At 42.0% G+C, this 27,690-nt stretch overlaps 1 protein-coding gene across 8 annotated transcripts in view; it reads left to right on the top strand.

The window, feature by feature from the left end:
- Positions 1-27,690, top strand: part of PDE4D (phosphodiesterase 4D) — a 741,318-nt gene that overhangs the window by 565,243 nt on the left and 148,385 nt on the right. For all 8 annotated transcript variants that reach the window (XM_054986992.1, XM_054986994.1, XM_054986993.1 and 5 more), the window contains one exon: positions 23,294-23,485. In XM_054986992.1, coding sequence (XP_054842967.1) covers positions 23,294-23,485 — 192 coding nt within the window. The remainder of the gene's footprint in view (positions 1-23,293; positions 23,486-27,690) is intronic.

Raw genomic sequence — 27,690 nt, 5'->3', positions numbered from 1 at the left:
TTTCATTGTCCTTCCCTGGGAGAACAATTTGCATTTATAATGTGTTAATGGTTGGGTACTAGACAGAGCAGTTGACCAGATAGGTGATACTTGGGAGCAATCAACTTTGCCCTTCCTATCTATCTTTGCTAACAGAAAGAAAAACTTTTAAGACTGTGGGATTTTTGCAAGCCCCAAACCTTGAAATATTGGGATGTGTCTCCAAAGAAAAGAGTGTTTCTCCACTGAGGGCTTCTTGGAAAGAGTCAAAATAGAGACACAAGAACATGGATAAGAAATGTTTTGCAGTAATAAGAATCAGTATGTGAGTTCAAGCATTTTGTACATGGTTTGAGTGACAGATTCAAGAGAACAGCAGGATTTGAGTCCAGTGGCTCCTTAGAGACCAATGAGATTTTCATGGTATAAGCTTTCGAGAGTCAAAGCTCCTTTCTTCAAATACCCCTGGACTCAAATCCGGCTGTTCTACTGCAGACCAACATGGCTGCCTACCTGAAACCAGAACTGAGAGTGATATCCCCAAGGTGGTCTTTCAGTTCTCATGCTTCCCTCTCTCCCTTGGAATGCTCGCACCAAGATTCACTGATGGAGGGGATAGTATAATCATAGGGCCAGCACTTACCCACCTCTTGTAGGGAGTTATACAGCAACGTTGTCTACATTTCTTGCTAGGGTTCTATGGACTCTGATCCTACGAGACAAAAGATGCCATCAGATGGCCAGCAATGGCAATGGTTAGGTGTTACTGGTTGTTGCTCAGAAATGTGGTTGTTTCCCTGTTCCTTCAATTGTATAAAGAGTTACGCTGGTATGACATAGTGCCTGCATCACAGTGACATTCTCCCAAAATATCTTTCTGTACTGTGCAGAGGAGTATGCGATTCAGGCTGGTGTTTATGTATTAAGGTGGATTATCTGTAAGAGTTCTGAGTGGAGTACAGCTGAGCCAATAGACTTCAGATAGAATGTCTTCTCTTTCTCTGTGCATTCATCACTGGCAAGGATGGTTACATGATGATGGCAGTAAAACTTAGAAATTTGATGCTGTTCAGATCCAGTCTCACAGGAAAAATTCCAGTAGGTCTTGCCCTTCTTGTTCTCGTTGCTTCTCCATTGCATCTCTCACAGAAGGAAACTCCCATCTTCAAAGGGATGAGTGAGCCCCTTTAAGAAATTTCATTGGTCTTAACTCTTAATGGGCCTCAACTTTTCTCATCATGCTTCTGTTGAATTTTTGGACACTGATCACTAGGGATGGGCATAATGAAAAAATGAGCTGAAAATACACACAGAACTTGCTGGTTCGGTTCATTAAAGCAGCTTCCAGAACGCTGAACCAAATCCAGGAAATGAGGCTGTAACTATTCCCCTCCACCCAAAAGTATGTATGTTTTGTTTTGGTACTTCTCCCTGAGTGGCTCATAGGGATCAAAATCTTGCTTTGCACAGCGGAGGGGAGCAGCAGACAGCATAGTGCCATCACACCAGCATTGCCATTACCATCGCCACCCCTTTCTGTATGCTTTTACTCACAATTCAAGGAAAGTCCAGCCTGGCGACATCCACATAGGTGGGCACACTTGGGTTTGAAGAGGGAGGGGTCTTCTGCAGTCTCTGAGCCCCCGGCTACCACAAAAGCTCATATTTTGCAGATTAGGGTGAAAATTGGAAAGAAAAGGCAATTATTAAAGGAGAGCCAGGAGGTCCCAGTCATGTGGAGCTGTTTCATGCCCGTCCAGTGGCCTGCTGCTGCTGTCCTTCACTTAGATGCCATGGTGCCAGGGCCACTCACTGTGATGAAGAAGAGAGTGGATTAAGGAGAACCAGGAGGAATTTCATCTTGCTCAGAAGCCTTCTAGCTTCTGGAGCTTTTCTGATTAAAACTGTTAACCCAGCATTAAATGATGGGGGGAGTGGTGGTGGTGATATGGGGGTAGCAGCAGGCATGCGTTCCACACTCTCACACAAACACACACACACACACACACACACCAAGTCTTTCCAGAGCAGGATTCCACATGGAAGGACTGATCTGGTCAGATTTTTTGTTTTCGGGCATAGCAACGGGACTCTCATTCAGCTCCTCCTGTGATCCCATTTTCTCTTTTTTTCCTTTTAATTCAACTCTGGGTTAACAGTTTTAGTCAGAAAAGGAGACTGGCAGCCAGCAACTTGTCCAGTCTCCCACTTTTACTAGTAAAAAATAGGGGGGGGGGGGAGGGCCGCAATCCCTCTACTTTCCTTCCCATGAAGAAAGACCCTCTCCCTCCCTTTCCGTGCTCTTTCATGCACAGTGCAAGGGTAGGTTGGCGGCCAGGAGTCCCAGCCCAGGCTCCTGCAGTAGATTAGGGAGGGGATTTGCCTGAATGGTCCTTCATTGTGGAAATGAAATTAGAAGGCACAGGGAAACATGGCATAACAACAGGACTCAAAGATAAAATTTATTGGCTTCGTCACTACAGCAGGAATGTTTTTTTAAAAATTTTTTGCCGTGGTATGCTGGACTGGTTAGCAATGGAGCGCTCTCCTGCTTCTGTGCTGTGTTGGTGCCACTTGTTTCTTGCCTTGGTGTGCACCTAGCCAGCAGCAACACTCTCCTTCTTTGAGGTCCATTAGTTTTTATGTGCTTGAGGAGAAACTCATTGGATTGACGGGTTTGAGGACAATGTGAAAACAGAGTGTGCATGCGTGTGCAGCTGCCCAACACTTGCTTTGATGTCTGCCTTCCCCATTCATCGGGGTCCATAAACAGAGAAGGCCATTGTTACACGCTCTCAAACTCAGTTTGTTGATGGTTAAGAGGCTGTGTTTTCCGTGCAATTTTGGTGCAGTTGCATGCAAAAACAGCTCCCCTGGAGCCTTGCGGCCTTGAAAAGAAAAATGTGCATTTGTGCATGCGTGGCCAGTGTGTGTGCAAGGGTTGGAAACTCATGAAACAAAAAAACCCAAGTGGATCAGTTCCAAGCCAGCACTGCCCCAACTGGAACTGATCATTACACTTCTAGATATTGAATTTTGATTTAGGCAGAATTCGGTGGAAAGCATGCTTTTATGGGAGAATGGGAATCTGCAGCAGAAGGTGCGATAACAACCTGAGGCAGCCATCCTTTCTCCTCTGACTCTGCAGAACCTGAGGGATCCAGCAGGATGGGGGACTCTGTATACCAAGACTCTACCAAATCCTTGCCATAGGAGACTTCTGTTGTATATGTAGGAAAAGAGAGTGCACTGGACCAGAAGCCGAGTATTACAAAAGACACCAATAAAAAGGTGCTTATATAAGGCTAATAACATGTCCAACAGGTTTGACCAGCCAGGACTGAATGGGCAGCAGCTCTGAGCAGGCAGATTCTGGCTGCCAGAAGTCAAGCGATGATGAATCTTGAATCAGCAGAACATATCGAAAGTTCACTGTGACCAATGGAAATGCCCCACGACCTTATGTTTATAATTATATATTGAGAAACACAGCTTGTATTCTGGCTGCATCTTCAAATCCCCCTCTCCCTCACTGTGATGCTGGTTCAAGTTTGTGGGAGTGGAACTGAACTCCAGCGACCCTGCATTCTCATCCCATCTGTGCCGTCAGGGTCTAATTAGGAAAAGACACTGGTCCGATCTTCCCTGCCTTTAAAAAAGTGAATAGAAACCACACAGAATTTTATGTATCAAAACCAATCCCCTTCCCCATACACTATTACCCTGGAAGTGAGAAAAGGGATGGGACTCATTATTTTTCTTTTCTTTTTAAGGCTAACAATGGGGGGGCAGTTTCAACAGATAAAACTGTGCAGAGGTGCAAAGGATTATCCCCTCTCCACCTCACCCCATGACCCCAGTCTCCTGTGTAGGTGCTCTACCACTGAGCCGTGATGGTAGCTGCAACAGACATCACTTTCAATGTTGTTGCTGTCAAGGAAACCAATTCCTGTATATTTGCAAATTATTATTAATGTTTATGTAGCACCTTCAATATGTTAAGCGTATTGTTAAGTTAATTTTTTTCCTTGTTTATTTTCCCAGCACTCCTGCAACGTGTCTCACAGTCCTTATTTTATTTTTTGCTATGAGGAACTGAAGTTGTGACAGTGTAACTTGTCCAAGACCACCCAATTAAGTCACAGTTGAGCAGGAGTTTGACAGCTAGCTTTAGCCCAGCACTCATTAAATCAGTCAATTTTATTGCCTTTTGCAGATAGAGCAAAAAAGAAAAGAACAGTCATCCTCAAAGCATATACAACCTTCAGTACATAGCAGAAAATGATTACCCTCAAATTTATTACCCGACAGACAACATCCAAAAGAAGTTACTTGTAAAATATCACCATGACAACATACAATAGCTGACAAAAAGTCTTGTCGCTCTGGACAGCACGGGCTCAATTTGCAAGATAGGACATGCATCTGGTTATAATGGATAACAGTCCCAGATTAGACTGGCAGGCACCTTAATCCTAAATATATTTAATCTTAAAGATTAAGTGTAGTTGCAACAGCGCACACAGCGGCTCAAGATGACGCAGCTATACTGGCATCCTGTATGCGGCAAATCTGATAGATATATGTAAGAGGAGGGGGCAGCTAAAATCCTGTTATAAGAGGGTATAGTCCAAAGGGATGTGATGAAGCTAAGCAAGGTTCTGGTCAGTGTCTTGAAGGAGAGATGATCTAGTAAATCTATGGGAGCCATTTTGTGATCCATGGAAGGAAGGTAGGATATGAACACAATAAATCATAACCCCCGACTGTCTGTCAGGTGGGTTTGTGCTAACAGACCTAGCTGTTGGTGAGTCCTAACTGACGTTGCATCCACAGTCTGGAGTACAGTCTCTCATAGATGGTTGTGCAAGTTGATTTCCTCACTTATTATTATTATCCTCCAAAGGGAATATTGAGGTTCGAGTGTAGACAGCCACTGTGGGCCATTCTATCATCCGTGGGCTCCAGCAACTGTCCAGGTTGGATGCTGGTACAAAGATGGGGGTTGGTCGAGCAGCTGCCTGTCATACCTGTTGCTGTCTCATCTTAGTCCTGTCTTCGGCGCTTGCTCTACCTTGTAATGCTTTTTTGGTTGCACTGCCTCACTAATGTCAACCTGCGTCAACTCACAGCACCACAGGTCATGACCTTGCCTCTGCCTTCATGTTGACTGGGAATGAAAAATAATCAGCTTATTTGCTGGCGCAAGGCTCCCAATCATCCGGCTGCTTAAGCTGAATTTCAGCGCACTCTGCTGCTGGCACAAGACTTGTGTCTGTAGATGCGGGGGGGAGGGGGTGAACTAGCAGCACTGAAGGCTGGAAACTTGGAAATGCGGTTTAAAGTGTTTTGCTCAGAAATCACTAGCCCCAAAGATGACTGTGTATGGTTGTGGTTAGGCTGCAAATCAGCACTCCGCTGGTTCAAATCCCACGACTGCCATGAGCTCAGTCGGTGGTCTTGGGTAAGCCACTCCTCTCAGCCCCAGCTCCCCAGAGGAAGGGATTGTAAGCTGCTCCAAGACTCCTTCGGGTAGTGAAGGGCGGGGTATAAAACCAACTTTTCTTCTTTAAACTTCATGGCTGTTTGGAAATTTTCTTCACCATATTCCTTCCTAACAGTGTAGGATAGCTTGATCAGCTTTTCATGTGTATGTTCTCACATAACCTGATTGAGTTTTACTTCTCCTTTCCTTGCTATGCCGTTGCCATTGCTGCTCTTAGCAAGAAATTGTTTCAAGACACACATCAGTCAGAAATGATATGAAATCAGCAATAAACTAAATGCTGTCTTGCTGTTTTTTTAAAAATCCTGTTAAAGCAATCCGTAGTGACTAATGGCTACCAATTTGTTTGGTTTGGCAACATTTTCGCACATGTGCAGTTTTGAAAAAACCAGTTCAAACCTGTTTAGCAGGCTTTCAAGTTGTTTGATTCTGGCCTGAACAGGCAGGTGATTGGCTTATGACTGATTGTCACAGCTGAACATAGTAAATTTAACATCAAACATATCCACTGCAAAATTTGTGGCATCCATAGTTGCAAGAAGAGATGTTCATCTTTGCCTTTCTTTATGCTATTCACAGACTGCAGGGGGCACATGGAGTTCTGCAGTGTGTCCAGAAACACTCTTTTTCTTAGAGATAGTTTTGGTTCCTTCTATGTCCACGAAATCTTCAAAGCTTATTTTCTCATTTGTTTCCAGATATCAAAAACAGCTCTTAATTCACTTATATTAAATGTTAAATTACAGTTATCCTTTGTCAAGGCTGGTCTCATCAAAACCTTTGGTGAACAAAAACAGAGATTGTTACTTTTGCATCACTCTTGGGTTGTTTGTATGCATTTAAGGGCAGTTCTTGGTCAGAAGAAAGTCTACTTCTGTTTTAAACATAATGTTCTTTATCTTTGTTGTTGATCAAACCAAAGTGAATCTAGCACAGGAACATTCAGTCCTGTTTTTTCCCCCTTCACATGTACAAACGTCATATTGGAACATAGTATTTTAAGTTCAATATTGTTTTAAAAAAGAGTCCTGATCTAATTTGTTAATCAACATTCAATGAATGTACAGATTTAAGAAAAAAGTATAAATGAATAATCCTTTTCCATTTGAAGCACTGCCTTAATTAACTTTCCCAAGAAAAGGCTACATGGCTGCATGTGTTCTGACCATTCTTGTCAGTTGTGCAACTGCATGAAGACAGAGCAGTCTCTACCTTCATTCCTTTTGATTGCATAACATAAATGTGTTGTGCCACTTCAGCCTTTTCACTTTTTGCCTTTTGTCATTAAAGCTACTTGGAGATGTCCCGTTCCTTGCCTTTTGCTTGAGCATCAGCAATGTGAAATGAAACCGGAGACAAAGAAACCTAGATTCCATTGAATCAGAACAAATTCAAGATTTTTTAAAATTAAATGTGATTGGTTATTTTATCGGCACCTGCCACAAACCCATGTCCAACTCAGGCTTAGGCTGACCTTTCCCTACCCTGAGGTAAAACTTCTCCTCTTTAAGCCTGTGAAGCTGTATACTGGGCTGGGAAGCCTCTCGTAGCATGGTTGATGTTAAGCTTCAACTTTCCTTCTTGTCCCACCCTTAAGAAATATTAAAAATGGTTACCCAGCCAAGTCTTAGTAGGGAACAGATCAGGGGTTTGCACTTCCCTTTAGCAGAAACTGGCACACAAGGCTTGGGGAGGTTCAAAATGTAACAGAAGGTTTATTTACAGAAGGTTAAAATCAAAAGGCAGGTAGGCAGGTGTTTGAACTGAAGAAACAGAAAGGTTTTTGTATAGGAACTTCACTGGTGTGAGGCTCTTGGAATAACACTAGGTTGCTGGCTTCGTTCAGAGGTTGACACTGCTTCACAAATGTTTCCCTTTTAAAGCACAGACACAGCACGACTTTCCCTCCTCTCCAGACTTAAGGTGCTCCACTGAGACAAACCCTTCCTAGATACTGGGCAGGCGTTATAGTTATGAGCTATAACCCTGTTCCTGGCACTGAAGGGGAGAATCCTTTCTACCCACTTTCTTAGCCCTCTATAATTCCCAGATCTCTCAAGTCTAATCAGTCTAAGCCTAAGTTAGTGCTGGTTTCCCCCACTTTAGTCCTAGGACTAACAGAGCTTCACAAACATTTCTTCCTCACACAGAGGATTCTCTGGCTGACCCTCTCTGGTCAAAAGCCAGGCTCCAGCTCCCTTCCACTCCCTTGTTTTCTCTCCCGCTCCAATTGACAGCTTCCCCAACATTCCATCCCCAACTGCCATTTCAGGCTAGCCCTATTGGGCGGGGGGGGGGGGAGGAAACATGTCAATCATAGCTCACTGACTGGAAATCTCAGCATCTGAAGCTGAATCTCTCACAGTACCATATAATGGAGCTGAGATTTTTTGTTCTCAAAATGCTGGAGCTTTGATCCAGACTTCATCAAGTATTGTGGTTGGAACGTAAATGTTTTGTTTTTTAATAACATTTGTGAAATCAGCAGTTGTTCAACAAATAATAATAATAGTGATTCATAACTCTTAGAAAATGGCCATCATTAAAGAAGGATCCATAAACCATCCCATGCTACCGAAGTACTTTCTTCTGTTCCCACAATGAGCAAGGTACTGACATACTGTAGGGGCTAGCTTAGAGCTAGTTAGTGGAAACATGGGTCTGGTAGGTTGACAGCAGCTGTGGGTGCCATTGCTTCCTGCGCATCTGCCAGCCAGAAGTGAGCCAAGCCCCGCTGCTGTGACAGTGCCCTATACTGTGCCACCCCAAATAGCTGCTTGGGTGGCTTGGGCAGAGAACTGTCCCTATCAAGAATAAACAGCTCATGTACATGATAGATAATTATATGAATTCCTGCAAGAGAATTAAGTTCAGTAGTACAAACTGTGAGGTCATACAGTTAGGGAAGAATGAAAAGCACTGTGCCCTTCATCCGAAACAGGTCAGGTGGAAGCGGCAGAGGTAGAAAGTGATCTGGTAGTCTTGGTTAGAACACTAAGCAGCTGAGTTACAAATAATTGTTGCTGCCTCAAAATGGTAAATACAGTTTATAGCATCTCCAACTGTGGTAGTAAAGGACTAAGACCTTGTGAAAAGCTTTGAGTAAATGCCTCAGATCAGTATTCAAGGTTTGAGGTCCCACATTGAACAAAGGTGTACTCACCCAAGGATGTGGACAAAGGGTATTCATAGGACTGTTATTATGGTTGCCAGGAGTCCAAGCAGGAGACAGTGGGGTTCTCACCTCCTGTGTGTGCGTACAGTACGAGCAGTTCTGTGTTCCCCAGTTGCTCCAGAAAACAATGTCATTTTCCTTGAAATGTTTTCACTCAGCTCCACTTCAGCACTGGGATTCCTCCGTTGTGTTGGGAAATTAGTGTGGTGGAGGGGAATTGCTGTGAGCTCTGAAGCTGAGCTGGGTGAAAACTGCCTCCAAAGCCACAGTTTTCACCGAGCTGCGCTTCAGCACACGTTGCAATTCCTCCATCACTGACAGAATGGGGCTGCACAGGAATGTGTGCATGTGCTTCTCTGCACCCCCATGCCTTCCCCCACTGCCAGCCAGGCGAGTGGTTTTAGGGGGTGGCAAGTGGGGGCAGAGGGATGGTGAGCCTGCATCTTACAAAAGAAAACTTTAAAGGCTGGACCTTCTTACACAGATTTCAGAATAATCATGCTAGACAAGTTATAGAATATAAGGTAAAGTCAAGAAACACCAGTAGAAAGTATGTAAGAAATAATGTCCACTTGCATCTGATAATGTAGGTCCAGGATTTTGCCACATTTAATTCATGATTTTAAGGTAGTGGAAGACTTTTTGTTAGAACAGATTATTCTAAGAACTGCGCTAGAATTTGTTACCATCTTATACGTGGTGTGGTTAATTAGCACAACGTTTTCCTTGATGAGAGACTTCATGAAAAAGTTTTTGATAATTGAATCCAGAGGAGTTAGCCATGTTAGTCTGTTGTTGCAAAGTAGTAAAGAGTCCAGTAGCACCTTTAAGACTAATGAACTTTATTGTAGCATAATCTTTCAAGAATCACAGCTCTCTTCGTCAACTGTATGGAGGGTATAAAGAAACTGACCAGAGATATATAAGTGGTGATAGGAGGGAGGAGAGGGTTCAGGGAGTGAGGACCATGTAAATGTAAATCAGTTGCAATCCAGGCTGGGTGTGACCCCTTCCCTCCATTGCTGAATCTGAATGGAATGCCTGAAGACAGGTACTTCTGATAATTGCAGATTCTCAATGGTATTTTTGACTGTTACTCTCTTGACAGCAGAGTTGATGTGTCAGATTACAGACTGCTTTGGAAACTCATCTTAGTTTAAAAAATCAAACACTACACAGTTTTGAAGAGTCCAAAGTCTTCTTAGATATACATAATAAGTCATGCAGTTCTTTGGATTCTGGCCTCCATTTTGCTGACATTCTGAAAGAATCCATAGACTTTCCATGGCAGAAGCTGTGCTGATTCTGCTTCAGCAAGTCTTGTTCTTCTGTATTCTAGTTTTTAATAATACCTGATACAAATTAAAGCTGAGTATAAATATGGGTGAAGTGTTAAGCTTGAGAATTGATGTTGTAGGAATGGAAACATTTGTCTCCACCCACACAGAAGATGTGGTGGTTTCGTAATTAAGTATGGGAAAACCACTGCATTAGGACAAACATTGCTGATATCCTATTTTCATTTTTATTACCATGTCATATTTGGAAAGTGTATCCTGTTTTCAGCTGTAGGACTGCATTCAGAAACAGGTACCGTTATGCCTGTTTCCAAGTTAGAAGAACACAGCAATCATAAGGAGAATTTCATTTTCCAGGCGCTATTTTTTTTTACTAGTGACAGAAAATACTGCTCCCTTGGTTTGTGTTACTAAACATTCAGAATCCTGGTCAAAATTTCATGTTTATCAGGGCCTTTTGCTTTTGCAGATGCATTTTTTAATCTTGGCCAAATAGAGTTCTGTTAATTGTACCATCTAATTCTCCTTACAGAACTATGGGTTACATTAAAAGATTGTTTTTTGGAGGTATTGTGCCAACATTCTCTCAGGGTATTTTTAAAAAAAGGAATATGAAATCATAATTCAGCATCTACAGTGCTCCGTGGCCATTTATTTGCCATTTATTTTGGCAAGATATGGACCAAAGACAAGATAACTGCAGCTCTAAACTTTGTTTTATCTAATCTGCAATTCATTGGGGACTAGCTCTTGAAATATTGCAGCCTTTGCTACTAAAATGTAGCTCAGCAAATTAAGTTATTGAATGCTTGTAGTAAATACGCTTTGGCGAGGAGACTTTTCTTTGGTTTATAACTTATCTACGTTTTTGGCATTTTGTGCTTTGTAGCTGACAGCATTATTAGCAATAAGAAATAAGTTGCACGTGCAAATTGTAGCCCTTTAATTAATTTTTTTTAGAAAGTAATTTTTGATGGAAACAAATGGAAGTATTTTAACTGAATGGTTGCAGCTGAGCTATCTGAACAATTATCCTAAAGATCTTCTGCATGCATAGCAAATCAAATATATTTGGAAAAATAATACAATGCATTATTAAATGTTAATTTTAAACCATAAAAAATGTTTCAATTTTTCTTAAGTTTATGCTGTTCTTGAACCCACAAGTCAACACAAATTTGCCACAAGCATGTTCATGAAAAGAACAAATCCATAAAACTTTTAAAAATAAAATGCTTGCTAATTTGAAAAGAAAAAAAAACCTCTGTCAGTTCACTTCCTTATTACAATGTTTAGCTGGAAAGGCATGCACGGAAAAAAGAAAAGATTCCAAAGCAGTCATTTGTAAGGATGATTACACAACCCTCCATCCTTGCTATCTTTAGTTACATGAGCCCTTTTCTGGCGGTCCCATGTCAGGAGTTGGGTGAGTGAGATACATGAAATCCTCCTGTATGCACGATTGCCATGTTGCATGAAATGGTCAGTGCATGTATATTAGAGCCACAGTATGTGTTACCTGAAACCCTGATTCTTAACTATTCTGTATTGGAGTTGCAAAATGTACACATTGTCCCTTTTGCACAAAATGGTAAATGAGCTCTCCTAGTACAAAAGATAGGAATGCCCAAAATGTAATGCCTGAAAAGAACTGTGGAGACAGAGATTAAAACTGAAACAGAAGCCAGTTGAGAGAGATTTTTTTTAGTGAATTGGATCTGAATTCGAACTGTTTTAATTGCCTTGAACGCATATAAAAAAACTATTATCAACCAATAAAAAGTGGTTCAACAATCACAGACTCAGGGTGGTACTTTGTGAGGGAATGGGCCCAGGATCTCCCAGGCACTCCCAAGTACTTCCTTGTCATGCTGGGAATGACATCATTCCCATTTCGATAAGGAAGTGCTCTGCAGCACACAGGAGCCCTCTGCAGGGCTCCTGGGACCATTCCTTGTACCTTTCCCCCTGCTGGCCAGGTGGGTGGGGTGGATAGAGGCTGGGAGTGGGAGATCCCCCACCCCCACCAAGGGAATGGGATCCCTGTATGCAGGCTTTTATAAAATAATTGTTAGAGCTAGTCTGAAATAACTGTGAAGTGATTAACACTTGTTTCCCCCATCTGACGAAGAGAGCTGTGGCTCTCAAAAGCATATGCTACAATAAGGTTGGTTAGTCTTAAAGGTGCTACTGGTCTCTTTACTGTTTTGCTACTACAGACTAACATGGCTAACTCCTCTGGATCTCTTCCCCCAATTAAATACTGAGATACTTCTTTCCCGCAATTAAATACTGAGAGAATATAAGCATAACTCTGGTTGGGGACCTAAGAGGAAATGTGCCAGCGTTCATGTTTAACAGCGTTTGTTCATAAGAATTTAAAATTATACAGAATTGAATCCAGTGAACTATGAATGCAGCAAGTTCATGCAACTGACCCCTCTCCCTTCCCACTGCAGCTTCTGGCCTTCCTTGGCAAGTTACTGTGGCGATTTGGGAGGTCTTTGTGTATAGAGAGAGTTGCACTGGTGGAAGGAGGGACTGGAGCTAGAAGGAAGAATCACAGAGAGAATCTTTCCTTTACTCCATTTCTGGAAGACCTGAAGGGACAAGTTAATTTCCTAGTGACTGTGCAGCTCTTGGCCTTGTATTCCCCCCTGTTCGGAAGAGTCCTCCAACCAGGGTCAGATTTTGGGTGGGAGCAGGGTGATTGTAGGGCAAGTGATCCATTCTGTGAACTTGTTCCATTTATGTGTTGGTTGGATCCAACCCATTATGTTGTAATCAAGAACAGGCTTCTTGCTATCACAAGGTGGCAGGTGCATGCGTAGCCAGACAATGTGTATTATGTTGTTGCTGCTGCTATAAGGAAAAAGTTTTACAGGAACCGTAGGTTTGTACTAGATGTTTTCAAACAGTTCCCCATGTTTCATTAGATAAATGCTATATTAGTAATTCTCTGCTTTTCCAGTTTAGGGAATCCCCCTTCACTCTCCCCACTGTGAGGCAGATTTTCCCACCAAAATTCAGTTTCCCTGCTTTGACTGAGAAGCCAAAGTCTGTTTGTCCCACCCTGACATGCAGATCCAGAGGTGATCCTGGATTTGGTCCTCAGTAATGCTGAAGACCTGGTGAGAGATGTAAATGTGATTGCACCACTTGGGAACAGTGACCATAATGTTATTGAGTACAACATATGTATAAATAGGAAATTGCCAAATAAGACCAACACAGCCATGTTTAACTTCAAAAGGGGTAACTTTTCTGAGATGAGGGGGTACGTGAAGAAGAAACTGAAAGGGAAAGTAAAAAAGGTCAAAACACTTGGGGAATCTTGGAGTCTATTTAAAACTACAATCCTGGAAGCTCAAATTAAATATATACCGCTGGTTAGGAAAGGCACAAATAGGTTTAGGAAAAGGCCAGCATGGTTAACAAGCAATGTAATAGAAGCTGTAAAAGGTAAAAAGGATTCTTTTAGGCAGTGGAAAACTAGTCGGAGTGAGGTTGATAAAAAGGAGCATAAGCTGTGGCAAAAAAAGTGCAAGTCTGTGATCAGACAGGCAAAAAGGGAATATGAGGAGCATATTGCAAAGAACATAAAGAAAAACAATAAACAATTCTTTAAATATATTAGAAGTAGGAAACCAGCTAGGGAGGCAGTGGGGCCCTTGGATGACCAAGGCGTAAAAGGATTACTAAAGGGTGATAGGGAAATGGCCGAGAAGCTGAATGCGTTCTTTGCTTCTGTCTTCACTGTGGAAGATAAGAAGTGCATGCCCACTCCGGAAGCACTGACTTTGGGAGGGGTTTTGAAAGACCTGAGTCACATTGAGGTGACGAGAGAGGAGGTTATGCGACTGCTAGATAATTTAAAAACTGATAAATCACCGGGCCCAGATGGCATACATCCAAGAGTTCTGAAAGAACTCAAGTGTGAACTTGTAGATCTCCTCACAAAAATATGTAATCTGTCATTAAACTCTGCATCTGTTCCTGAGGACTGGAAGGTAGCTAATGTTGTCCCCATCTTTAAAAAAGGTTCCAGGGGAGATCCGGGAAATTACAGGCCAGTCAGCCTGACGTCAATACCGGGTAAGTTGGTGGAAACTATTATCAAAAATAAAATTAGTGGGCACATTGACGACCAAAAGCTGATGAGGAAAACTCAGCATGGGTTCTGTAAGGGAAGATCTTGTCTCACCAATCTGTTAGAGTTCTTTGAGGGAGTGAACAAACAAGTGGACAAGGGAGACCCGATAGATATTGTTTATCTTGACTTCCAGAAAGCTTTTGACAAAGTTCCTCATCAAAGGCTCCTAAGTAAGCTCAGTAGCTATGGGATAAAGGGCCAAGTCCTCTTGTGGATCGAAAACTGGCTAATTAATAGGAAACAGAGAGTGAGTATAAACGGGCACTTCTCACAGTGGAGGGTGGTGAGCAGTGGGGTGCCACAGGGGTCGGTATTGGGTCCAATGCTTTTTAACTTGTTTATTAATGATTTGGAATTGGGATTAAGCAGTGAAGTGGCTAAATTTGCAGATGACACGAAATTGTTCAGGGTGGTGAAAGCCAGAGAGGATTGTGAGGCACTCCAAAGGGATCTGTCGAGGCTAGAAGAGTGGGCATCCATGTGGCAAATGAGGTTCAATGTAGCCAAGTGCAAAGTAATGCACATTGGAACCAAAAATCCAAAATATAAATACAAGTTGATGGGGTCTGAACTGGCGGAGACTGACCAAGAGAGAGATCTTGGAGTCATGATAGATAACTCACTAAAAACGTCAGCACAGTGTGCGACTGCCATAAAAAAAGCTAATGCTATGCTAGGGGTTATTAGGAAAGGGATTGAAAACAAATCAGCCGGTATCATAATGCCTCTGTATAAATCGATGGTGAGGCCTCATTTGGAGTACTGTGTACAGTTCTGGTCGCCACACCTTAAAAAAGATATCATAGCACTGGAAAAAGTACAGAGAAGAGCAACTAAAATGATTAAAGGGTTGGAACACTTTCCCTATGAGGAAAGATTGAGGCGCTTGGGGCTCTTTAGCCTGGAGAAAAGACGACTGAGGGGAGACATGATAGAGGTTTACAAGATAATGCACGGGTTAGAGAAGGTAGAGAAAGATGTGTTTTTCTCCCTTTCTCACAATACAAGAACTCGTGGGCACTCTATGAAATTATTGAGCAGTCGGGTTAGAACAGATAGAAGAAAATACTACTTTACACAAAGGGTGATAAACACATGGAATTCGTTGCCACAGGAGGTGGTGGCAGCTACAAGCATTGCCAGCTTCAAGAGGGGACTGGACAAATATATGGAGCAGAGGTCCATCAGTGGCTATTAGCCACAGGAGATAGATGGTATTCTCTTTGTGGGGAGGTGGTGCTCTGTTGTCTTGGTGCTGGAAGGAAGGCAGTGGGAGGGCATCTGGTGTCCTGGCCTCACTGACAGTCCTTTAGATGGCACTGGATTTCTAGCCACTGTGTGTGACAGAATGTTGGACTGGATGGGCCGCTGGCCTGATCCAACATGGCTTTGCTTATGTTCTTATGTTCTTATGTTTGGCTTTTTAGCGCAGCCCAGGAGTTTGTTGGGGAAAAGCAGGAGCCCTCTTCCTTTTTGTTGGAAATGGCACTAGAGAGTGTATAACATTCAAAAAGAAATACCAGCTTTATTTAACAGGCAGGGATTGAGTAAGTGTACTCAGGCAATGGAAATGGTTGTTATGTGCCATCAAGTTGCTTCCGACCTATGGCGATCCTATGAATGAAAGACTTCCAAAATGCCCTATCATTAAAAGCCTTGCTCAGATCCTGAAAACCGTAATAAATAGCTCATTTTATTGAGTCAAGCCATCTTGTTTTAGGTCTCCCTCTTCCTCCTGCCTCCCTCTTTTCCTAGTATTATTGACTTTTCCAGAGAATCTTGTCTTCTCATGATGTGACCAAAGTACAATAGCCTCAGTTTTGTCATTTTAGCTTCTAGAAAGAATTCAAGCTTGATTTGATCTAGTACCCCCTTATTTGTTTTTTTTGCTGTCCATGGTATCCACAAAACTTTCCTCCAGCACCACATTTCAAATGAATCAATTTTCTTCCTGTCAGCTTCCTTTACTGACCAACTTTCACATCCATACATGGCAATAGAGAATACCATAGTTTAGATTATCTTGATCTTGGTTTCCAGGGAGACATCTTTATCTTTAAGGATCTTATCTAGCTCCCTTACAGCTGCTCTTCCAAGTTTCAAGTCTTTTTCTCATTTCTTCATTGCAATCTCCCTTTTGGTTGATGATTGAGCCAAGAAATAGAAAATCTTGAACAATTTCAATTTCCTCATTGTCAGCTTTAAAATTATATAATTCCTCAGTAGTCATTTACTTTTGTCTTCTTGATAGAAATGCTAGAGGTAAAATCTTGTTGGTATTACAAAATACACTTTGTGTAACAGGCAAAATAGTATCCTTGAAGCTTATTTTTATATATTCTTGGCTCTTAACAGTGAGAAATGTTTTATGTAGTAATTTAGGTACAGCAACAATGTTTCTTCAGGAAGTTTCCTATGACAGTTTGAGTTTCCTTGAGATAGTCACTTTCTTTGTGCACCTAACTCACCCCCTTCTTGATACTAGAAGGTATTTCTATCTTCTGAGTAGTCTAAAACTATTTTCTCTTCACAATAGACCCAGGGTCCTCCTCAGAGCCAAACCTCCTTCGAAACTGGGCAGGAATTAATCTTCTTCTCCTTAGAAGAAGGCAATCTCAACCCACTACTCAATCCCTCTCACCAAAACACACTCCCAGTTCTTTGGTGTTTGTGTAAAGTGTACTTCAGCTTATGGTGATGCTTAGACTCTGAATTCTTAGGTAGAATTCTTCCTCAGGACATTAATGCTACAGTTAAGGCAAAGGAGTCTTCTCCCTTCACTTTAAAGTTGAACCTGTCTGACTTTTCTTGATTCCAAATACTGTCAGAAACCAACTGACTGCAGACTGGTTCTAACTGACCAATCAGAGAAGAGGGAGCAGCCTGTCACTCAAGCTCTCCATTCCAGTGAATATTTAACCCTTCCCTTCTCAACTCTCTGACTGTGCAGCACTTCAGAAACCTGCTGTTAAGTGCAATCTGTCACACAGAGCAAGCCTGTTCTTGAAGCCCTAATTGATTAGGGTAAGATAGCAGGAAGAACTAAGCTCAGCTTTCTCCTTTCTTCCATCACTTTAAAAAACCCCTTTTAAAAAGTATAAACTTGTACAGACCAAATTGATTATGTGCCACTTAAGCCTTTTGAAGATATACTTGACTTAATTTGTTTGCGTTATTCTACTTAGTTTATGCTATTACATATAAATTACAGCTGCCTCATATATTATGAATATCTTAATACCTTATTCCTTGCTCTGTTAAAATGAGATCAAAAATTTTACAGCATATTCAAACAGATTGAAAACTTCTGTAGAAATGATAATTAATCTCTGGTCAGCTTTCGACATCTTCCTCGAATCTCAACTTTTTCACTTTTGTATGTATATCTCACAGTTCAGCATTTTCCTTATGAAATATCTATGTGAGGTAGGTATGAGACTAGGTTCTGCATTGATATTAAATTCAAATGCTGAAATGCCAGTTCCTTGTTACCAGTTTTGGATCCCCATCTAGTGGCTACACTGTTGTATTGAAATAAACACTCCTAAATACTTATCAGATCTTATCAGATGTGTTGATTGTGTTGCTAAAAACACATTCCAGGCAAACCCGTTTTCAATTTTTGCTGATTTTTTTAAAAAATGTGTTTAATTTAAAAGAAAACAAAGGTAGTTTGGATTTTGATGAGGGTGGGTGGTCTTTTGATCTTTATATTTATATTTCCAAGGCGGATTACACAAGGCGGATTATACAAAGGCAGATTACACAAAATATATCACTGTCTCTTTTTCAAAATCTGATCGTCAAATGCTGGCAGAGCTGAAAAAAAGATTCCTCTCAAAGATGTTCTGCAAACTGATCAAATAACCCCTTTCTTCTCTAATTATATTTTAGCCATCTATAATACCATAACTGCAATTGACAACAATTATAATAACAAGCTGGGGACACATGAGGAACAGCAGCGGGGTGAACAATAGAGAAATCCCACCCTGCTCCCTAATTCTCCTCCTCTAGAATCCTGTAAACTCTCTGGAACTTGAGCAGGTTGATTTCTCTTCCTTGGCTCCTTCCCAGTCTCCCCGTTCTCCTGATACACATCACTTCTCAACAGTTCCTCCTTTCTGGAACATTTTTCATCCTAATCAGGCCAAGTTTTTAGGTTTTCTTTCTTTGACTTTTGGTATTAATGAAATCAAGTTTTTTTCTGATTACGTGAGCAGTCCTCCAAGCAGCTGGAGACTCCCTACATAGAGTGGGTGGCCTGGTTTTGTGGTTTTTATCAACATAGGAGCCTGCCCATTTATTTCATGATATAATAATAGGCTCTTGAGGACTTGGAAGGGGTGGGAATCCCTACCTCAACCCTTAAAATCTTCTTCACCCCCACCCCCCTTTCCCCTCTTATACTGATGCTCTGCTGGTTTTGCCATGTGCACAGCACATGTGATATAATCCTTGTGAAGATGGGTTGGGTGGTGTTAACTATACATTTCTACATACATTGGGCCCACTGAGTGCGTAACTATAGACCCTGCCTCATCCATATGGCGGCCAGCCTGTTTACTGTTAGAGTGATCATATGATAATATTCATAATTCTTACTTTAACGCATGAACCGAAAATGTGTCACAAATCCATAGAATAAACACAGTATTGTTAGCTCAATGAAACTATCAAATATGAATAAAATAATTTAAAAACACTGTGTTTCCCATTAAGTTAATAGATTAAATAACCATACAGTGCAATATTTTTGGTGTAATGGTTAAGAGCAGCAGGACTCTAATCTGGAGAACTGTGTTTGATTCTCCACTCCTCCACTTGAAGCCAGCTGGGTGACCTTGGGCCAGTCGCAGCTTCTCAGAGCTCTCTCAGCCCCACCCACCTCACAGGGTGATTGTCGTGAGGATAATAATAACACACTTTGTAAACTGCTCTGAGTATGGCATTAAGTTGTTCTGAAGTGCAGTATATAAATCAAATGTTGTTGTTGTTGTTTTAAAAGTATTCTTTGATGGAAGTTTCTAATTAAGGGAACATTTTGTTCCTTGTTACAGGCCCTCATAGGTTCTGAGTCGCATTAGTATTATAGAAAGCTGGCATTGCCTGTGCATAACTACATTCAGGATTTGGCTTTTGGCACAGTAATATATACATGTCACTGCCTGAGCCTTCATGATGCCATGGCAAAATCCAAGTTTGATTTGTGTGAAACCTGCTCATAATGGTGGCTGTACTTGGATGTCTCACTATAAGCTGAACATTTGGGACTCAGCATAGAAAAAATGGCACCTCTGGTGGCCACGTGATGAAATTATGATGTGTATCTTTCGCCCAGCATTTCAAATGCTGTTATTATTTGTATTTTTTAATCTACTCAAGCTCTGGGAGCCAACATGATATAGTGGGTAAGAGCGCTGGACAATAAGGCTCTGTCAGGTAACTCTCAGAAACTTCACTGCATGAGTCCAGGAACTGCATGATAAGCTACTCGTTCATTCACTGTTACATTCTTTGCCAGGAATGGTGCTTTTCTACAAGCACATAATTTATATAGGATTATAAGCCCAACCCCAAAGTTCCCACCCCCCTTCAGAAACAGTTAGCTAAGTTTAATAGATGGACAGCAAAACACAGCAGAGAGGATGTGAGAGCTTCCCAGCCTCCCAAATGAAAGATAAACTGCAGGCTGAGAAAGAGATAACAGCAGGCTGCTACATTCCAAGCAGAGAACTTCTAGCATCAGAGCTACCTAGAATCAAGCAATCCTTACAGAGTTACACAGAACCAACCAGGCCTTGCAAAGTGTAACAGGAGACATCCTGACATGGGCTAGGATCTGGGAGACCCAGGACCATGTCTGTCATGTCTGTCTGTCTACATACATGCCATGATTGTGTTGCTGACAATTGTTGTTGATTACTGTTGCCATTATGCTAAAGCCATTATGTTAAAGCCAGGGACTGACAATATCCCTGATTTCCCATGGAAGCTCTCTGGGTGATGCTGACCAATCACACAGTTTTAGTCTAGTGTACTTCAGAGGACTGCCACTGTGAAAAGAAAATGGAGGACAGAAGAATGATGTTTTAAGCTTCCTTCTCCTCTGTTGGGGTGAAAAACAAGGTATAAGGAGCTACATAATTTTTAACAATATGATGGGAAATATGATTAGCATCAACATCCCATCCAAGATGCAGCCCCCCCCCCCTGCATCTCATACTGTTTCTGAGTGTTCCCTAACCCTGAGGAGCAGGGTGGACTTCAGAAAATGGAGAGAGAAAAGAGGTATCTATTCCATAAATAGAGTTCGTTTGACTTTCTTTGGAAACTAGTCTGATTTTTAAAGTGATTTTAAATCACTTTAAATCCTGAAGGGCGGTATATAAATCGAATGTTGTTGTTATTATTATTAAATTGTAAATATATTTTTGTTCTATGTCATTGTTTAGCAGGTGTAGGGAAGGAAGACACAGATATGGATAGATATGGCTTGATCCATATCTGCTCTGTCCATTGGGACCATAGAGTTTAACACCTGACATCCATTCCAACCCTAAACAATTATTATTTGTCAAAATCCCAGTAACTGTGGACCAGCCATTATGAATGTTTGTATCTTTGTTCCTTGCTGCCTGCCCTGGGAGGTAGGGTTGCCAGCCTCCAGGTAGTGGCAGGAGATCTCCTGGAATTACAACTGGTCTCCAGGCCACAGAGATCAGATCACCTGGAGAAAATGGCTACTTTTGGGGGTGGACTCTATGGAATTATGCCATGCCAAGGTCCTTTCCCTCCCCAAACCCCACTTTCTCCAGGTTTCTCCAGGTTTCACCCCCCAGATCTCCAGGAATTTCCCAACTTGGAGCTGGCAACCCTACTGGGAGGTGAGGTTGTCTTGGTGGTGCAAGCCATGGGAAATCACTTATACCAAGTGGTTTCCTATGTGGGTTGATGATAAATCATGTGGTCGCACTACCATGAAGACAAGGATAAGAACTTTCCATGCAGAGCAACATCACATATGTGGTTGTATTAGAAACACCCACCCACACAGATATCTTTCTGCATTGGTTGGCCCTTAACTGAAAAATTTCAAGACATATGAAAATGAATTGTAAATGGGAGTGTGCAGTTTGTTTTTGTTTTCACTTTGTTACATTTTTGCTTTTATTCCTTCTTGGTTTCACTTGGTTATCAGTTATTCTTTTTCGTTTCCTGTTGCTTTTCCATCCAATGTGGATGAAATTTTCAAAGACCATGTCCTTCATTCAAGGAATCTTGTTGAATTTCACTCAGATAGGAGAAAACATCCTGGTTTTGCAGGCCATTAAAATTTGCGCTTTCAAAGCAGACAGAAGATACTACCAGAAGACCGTCAGAGTTACACAATAAGATCAGAGGCTTGCATTTGGCAACTATGGAAGCAAGTAGAATTATCGGGGAACAGAGGCATTTTGCACCCAAAGATGGGCATCATGGCAGAGGAGACTTTCATTGTACAGAAAGTGGGTTAGATCAGCAGTTTCTGCTGTTAACTCCTTCCTACAGTAGGTTCTTTTCATGCTATTCCTCAGGGTCCCCTATTCTTTCATTGAGATCAGTAGGCTGATCAGTGGGGAAACTTCCCTCCTATTGATGGAAAATTTAGTCTGGATCCAACCCAGTCAGTGTGAGTGCTCGGTGGAAAACAGACATTGTAATAATAGCGTTTAGTGGAAATCACTTTGCATGTGAGCATTGTACTGACTGACTTACACTGAGTCAGTTAAATTGATTATTGTCATGGATTCTCTCAGTACCAGTAGCATGCAAGAATGGAGTGCTCGTGTCTATTGCAAATCATACTGTAGTGTGCAAGGCATTAATACTAATGCATTTATAGGGAGAATACAGAATTAACAGACAGGCTAAAATTAGCACTAACAGGAAGAGGGGAACATTTCACAACATTCAAAATAAAATAAAGCAATCACACTTTCTTGTACACAGGTGAGCCATGCAGTAGTTTTGCAATTTGCGAAGCACCAGAAAGAATATGAACACTCTGTCTCAAAGAGAATAGAAATAGCTTGGGCAAGGAGACTTTCAAGGGCTGGGCTTGGGTGGGATGCTGCTTACAAAAGATCAAGAAAGCCCTGCCAAGCTAGCAACAAGCGGTAGAAACACGGGGGGGGGGGGGAGGAAATCAGGTAAAATCTGTGGCGCAAGACGTGTTTTACTCTGCTGACTGTAGATGTTCCCAGTGATGTTTCTATCTTGATTTTCTTCCTCGCCCTCCGGTTTTTGAACTCAGGGGCACAAGATTAAAGGGCATAAGAGTCTATATCTGAACCACTAACTCTATAGGTCAAAGTAGACAATATATGGGGGAGTTTATGTTTCCTTAAGAGGGAAAATAACATTTCTCTGTGTGTGCATGTACGATTTAAATCAGGAAAAGGGCAGAAAAAAAGGTTAATCTACCAGTCCAGATTCCTCTGCTGTTTTTACAAGTCTGAGTAGATAGGTGATCTCATTACAGATCTCTAACTTCTTATCAAGTTTGGCTCTAGTTCTCGCAAGCAGCAGAGGGCGTTGTAACCCCATGTTTGAACTGTATCATTTCAGATTGCTGATGACAGGTTCTTATCTGTGTAAAATAATTCTGAGCATAGAGAAAACAGGAGAAGGATTTAATCTAGCTTTCTTCCTGATGTCTTGATTTTTCTGAGTGTAAAAATAGATGTGCATGAGGAACTGAAGTCTGAAGAGCTGTAATCCTAACATTGGTTTCCCCCATCAGCAATAGATTGTGAAAATGGGGCTTAGTTTCCAAGCTGTTGTGAGCCCTTTTGTCTGTTGGAAGTGTGATGGTAGATAAACATTGCAGGTTACAGATAATTTCACATGACATATCAATGAGCTTATATAAACTTTTTTTTCCAACTTAAGAATTGAATAGAAGGAAATTATTCTTATCATGTGTCTTCCCCTATCTCCTCCATTGTATCTTGTTATTGTGTTGATGTCAGTTTTTCTAATATATATTAAATTGCACTCACCATTAATTTGATTACCATCTGTAGATTTCCCCATCATAAACATATCTTAACTAGTAAAAGATTAGTTTGATAATAGCTCCATTTGTTGCCCTTAAATCTTTTGGGAATGAAGCACTGAATTTGTCTTCTTTCTTCCAGTTTTGATGTAGACAATGGCACCTCATCGGGACGGAGTCCCTTGGATCCCATGACAAGCCCAGGCTCAGGGCTGATTCTCCAGGCTAACTTTGTTCACAGTCAACGTAGAGAATCCTTTCTCTACCGGTCAGACAGTGATTATGACCTCTCTCCAAAGTCCATGTCCAGGAACTCCTCCATTGCCAGTGATATGTAAGTAACAAATTCAGTGTCCAAACATATATCCCGTTATAACACAGACCATGATTGTAGTAAGACTGTGAAAGATTTATGACTGGAGCCAGCCTCCATCATATTTCCAGATGAGGCATCCAAGACATTAAAGAAAACTCAGCATTTTCAACATAGTCAACAACAACTTCTGTGCTCAGATTGCCACGCCTCTGGATTTCAGTATCCACAGATTTTGCCATGTTCAGAGTTAGATTGTCAAGCTGGGACCCACAAGACTTATGGGGAGGGGTGGGGGAATCCTATCCATTCTTCCTCTCCTTGCACTGCCTTATCTTGCTCATCCTGCCATCCATACACTTTCTTTCTCCTCCCATCATTTCTATTGCTTCCCCTTCTCCCCACCACTGCCTCCTCCTGGGTTCTGTCTACTGCCTTGTCTACCAACAAACCCATCCTACTGCTTTGCCCAGCTGCTCGCTGGCTGGCCAGCCACCCATGCACTTGTATTGCTGCTTCCTGCTGGAGTGACTGACATGGCAGCAGGGGCTCTTGTTCTTCCCATCTGGCTGCTTCCATTGCTACTGTCTCTTCCTGCCCACTCACCTGCCCCCTTGCATTCCCCCCCATCTTGCTCCCTTCCAACCTAGTGCTCTGATTGCCTCCCATTGTCCTCCCCACTCAGACCAACCATTTGTACTCCACTCTGCTGATCTAAGGGGGAACAGCAACAGTGGGCTGACTTCTGCCCTGCCCTCTTCCTCCCCTGCTTGCCTGCAGCTGCATCCACCTGTCTGGCTCAAGCTGCAGCTCTCCCTTTCCAGTGTTTGCCACATGTGATGAGGATCAAAACCAAAATCCAAAAGAGAGAGTCACGCAATACTAAGTGAACAACAAAAACGCGACCAACTAACTCCAAAATAATAATGATAAGAAACAGTGAGTCAAGCAATTAAATTTATACAAATACTGTAAAGTAATTGTTGAACATATTGTTGAGGTGCTCTTAACAAAAGCCCTAGCGTAAACCTAAAGTTCCCCAAAAGGAAAAAGGACTCTCGAAGAGCAAAGTGGACTGTAAGGAGCCCCAGCAAAGTCAATTACAACACAATTAGTGCATTCATATGTTTTTGTACATAAATATGTGCAAAGGTATAACATCCAAGAAGGTCAGTTCAGCAGTACATTCAAACCGTGAAATTAACAAACATAGTCAAAATGTAACCACAACGGGTTCGCTAGCATTAGACCATCCCGTATCGGATTCTCCTTCTTCCAAGCAGTTACAGAAGGGTAAGAAGCAATTTTAGCATACACAAGTAAAGTTCATTCAAACGGCTCGCTCCCAGGCGCCTGGGAGCGAGCCGTTTGAATGAACTTTACTTGTGTATGCTAAAATTGCTTCTTATCCTTCTGTAACTGCTTGGAAGAAGGAGAATCCGATACGGGATGGTCTAATGCTAGCGAACCCGTTGCGGTTACATTTTGACTATGTTTGTTAATTTCACGGTTTGAATGTACTGCTGAACTGACCTTCTTGGATGTTATACCTTTGCACATATTTATGTACAAAAACATATGAATGCACTAATTGTGTTGTAATTGACTTTGCTGGGGCTCCTTACAGTCCACTTTGCTCTTCGAGAGTCCTTTTTCCTTTTGGGGAACTTTAGGTTTACGCTAGGGCTTTTGTTAAGAGCACCTCAACAATATGTTCAACAATTACTTTACAGTATTTGTATAAATTTAATTGCTTGACTCACTGTTTCTTATCATTATTATTTTGGAGTTAGTTGGTCGCGTTTTTGTTGTTCACATGTGATGAGGATGGCAAACACTGCCAGTCCAGAGGAGGAGCATTGCCAGTCCAAAAGTAGCTCGTATTGAGCTACTTTTCCATTTGCAGCACTCCAAGAGATTCCCGATCACCAAAAAAAGGGCTTAAAAACCTATCAATCAGCTAATTAATAGCAAATAAACCTTTCCTCTCTCTTTCTAAATCTTAGCATTAGAGATAGGCACAAAATGAACCATGGAACAAAATTCCGGACGGAACGGCTGGTTCTTAGTCAAAGAAACACACATTCCGTGGGGCCGCGTTTTTACGAAACAAATGACTTTTTCCTACCGTTCCGTTGCTGGTTCGGGAAGCCAGATACTTTGGCGCCATTCAGTCCATTGCCCAGGCAACGGTGGCAGTCTTTTGGTTGCCCCCAATCTGAGGCCTCCATGCTTGATTGGCAGCTGTCCCTGCCAACTAGAGAGCTCCCTTTCTGGCCCATCCAGCCAGGAAAAGGGCCAGCCCCTCAAAGTAGCTGCCAGCAGACACTCCAGTTTTTACTGCTGAAACTTGGAGGGTCTTTAGAGGACAGTGAGGAGTAACTCCCCTGCAAATTTGGTGGGTATTGGACATTGGGAAGGTCAGTTTGTCGCCCCTCAAAATAGCTGCCAGCAGACACTCCAGTTTTTACTACCGTGAAGAGAAAATGACAGGAAGGGGGGGCCCATGGATCGTGCCTTTCCTGGGGTTCAATCTCTCTGAAACTCGGGGGGTCTTTAGAGGACAGTGAGGACTAGCTCCCCTGCAAATTTGATGGATTTTGCTTGCAAAATGCCATCCCTATCCAAATTAAAAGAAAAACAGTTTGAGTGTAAGCCAGATCCAAGGGCAGAAAGAGAGGAGAGGGAAGCAGAAGCTGCTCAAAATTGATGCTTTGCAATGGCAACTTGCTGATTATGACTATGGACACTCGCAGCCATTACTACACCAGTTACCCAACACGTGCACGGACTGGGGCTACAGAACACGTATTCATCAGGAGTAAAATGGACACGGGCAGGAAGGAACAGACATGATTCTAGACACTTGCATGACCTCGTGTAATTCGTGTTGTTTAGTTTGGCTGTGAGCATGAAGTGGCCCTTTCTGGGCTACCTCGAACCGCAAACTGGTTCGCAAACTGGCTCAAGTTCAGCAAAGTTTGTGGTTCGTGTTCCGTGAAACTGAACGAACCATGTGGTTCGTTTTCCCCCCGGTTCGTGTCCATGTCTACTTAGCATCAAATAGCACATAATTCAGTGTGTCTGTTTCCAGGTCTGTAATTATTAGAAAGGATGGCATTCATAGATACATTAGTGAGGAAAACACTGGTTCACTTGGTTTTCTGTTAACAATGATGCAGTGAGGTTGGAAGTATGGGGTTGGATGTTCACTTCCAGCCTTAAAGGCCTCCTTTATGTTTAGAAATGTATATCTGCTGTGCCTGGTTTATACATGCATGACATTTTATTGTCCAGTATTCTGAAAGCTTCATCTGTGACTGCTTGGAAAAGGGAGTAAGTAGGATGCTTAACAGTTGTAAATAGATAGTACTTCCCCAGTAAAACAATATGCCTTCTCATTAAAACATAAAGGGAAAAGTTCTTTGACACTTTTTTGCCAGGTTGACTTACATAGAGAAGGACATCAATGCAAGACAGGGAAAAATCCCCAACAAACATTGTAAGTGTGGTGCTTGTTCCATTTGCACATGTCCCTAGGGGGAAAAGGACAAAAGGTACATGGGGTAGCTGGCAGAGGCATAGTATGGCAGTGCCCTTATTCTACCAAGTTGACAGCACTTTTGGACCACTTTTTCCTTCCTTCCTTCCTTCCTTCCTTCCTTCCTTCCTTCCTTCCTTCCTTCCTTCCTTCCTTCCTTTCCTCTTCTTTCCTAGAGTGGGGCCAATGGGCACCTGAATTTCCCAGATCAAACCAGAATGCAAGGGTGCAGCATCACTCAGATATCTCTGTCTCAAAAGCTTGTTCAGACACTCTGCATATAACTCCCACCCTGAGCTTCAAGGCAATGGCCAAGACAGAAGATGCAGGCACTGACACCTCCTCCTAAAGAGCTCCACATCTCCCTATTATTGGTTGGTTTAATTTTGAGCGGCAGTGCAACAGAAAGTTTTCTGATGCACCAACAGCAGCTAGATAAATGTTTTTATTATTATTATTATTTAATGGATTCCTCATCTACTTTCCATTCAAAGCACATTCAAACCTTTTAAGGAGAGATCTTGAAGGTGAAGAGAGATGAAGACAAATGCATATGTCAACTAAAAGCCTTCCCCAATCTGGGTGCAATCCCTAAAAAAATGCTTTCTCCTGATCCCTCCCAACTGTGCACAATGCCAGTAGAAGATCTACAGGCATAAGTTAGGACATATGGAAGGAAAAGGTC

Source organism: Eublepharis macularius, chromosome 8 (genome assembly GCF_028583425.1).
Source record: "Eublepharis macularius isolate TG4126 chromosome 8, MPM_Emac_v1.0, whole genome shotgun sequence".
In the NCBI taxonomy this organism is placed as follows: Eukaryota; Metazoa; Chordata; class Lepidosauria; order Squamata; family Eublepharidae; genus Eublepharis; species Eublepharis macularius.
The sequence above is the reverse complement of the archived record's forward strand: the minus strand, read 5'-3'. Positions and strand labels throughout refer to the sequence as shown.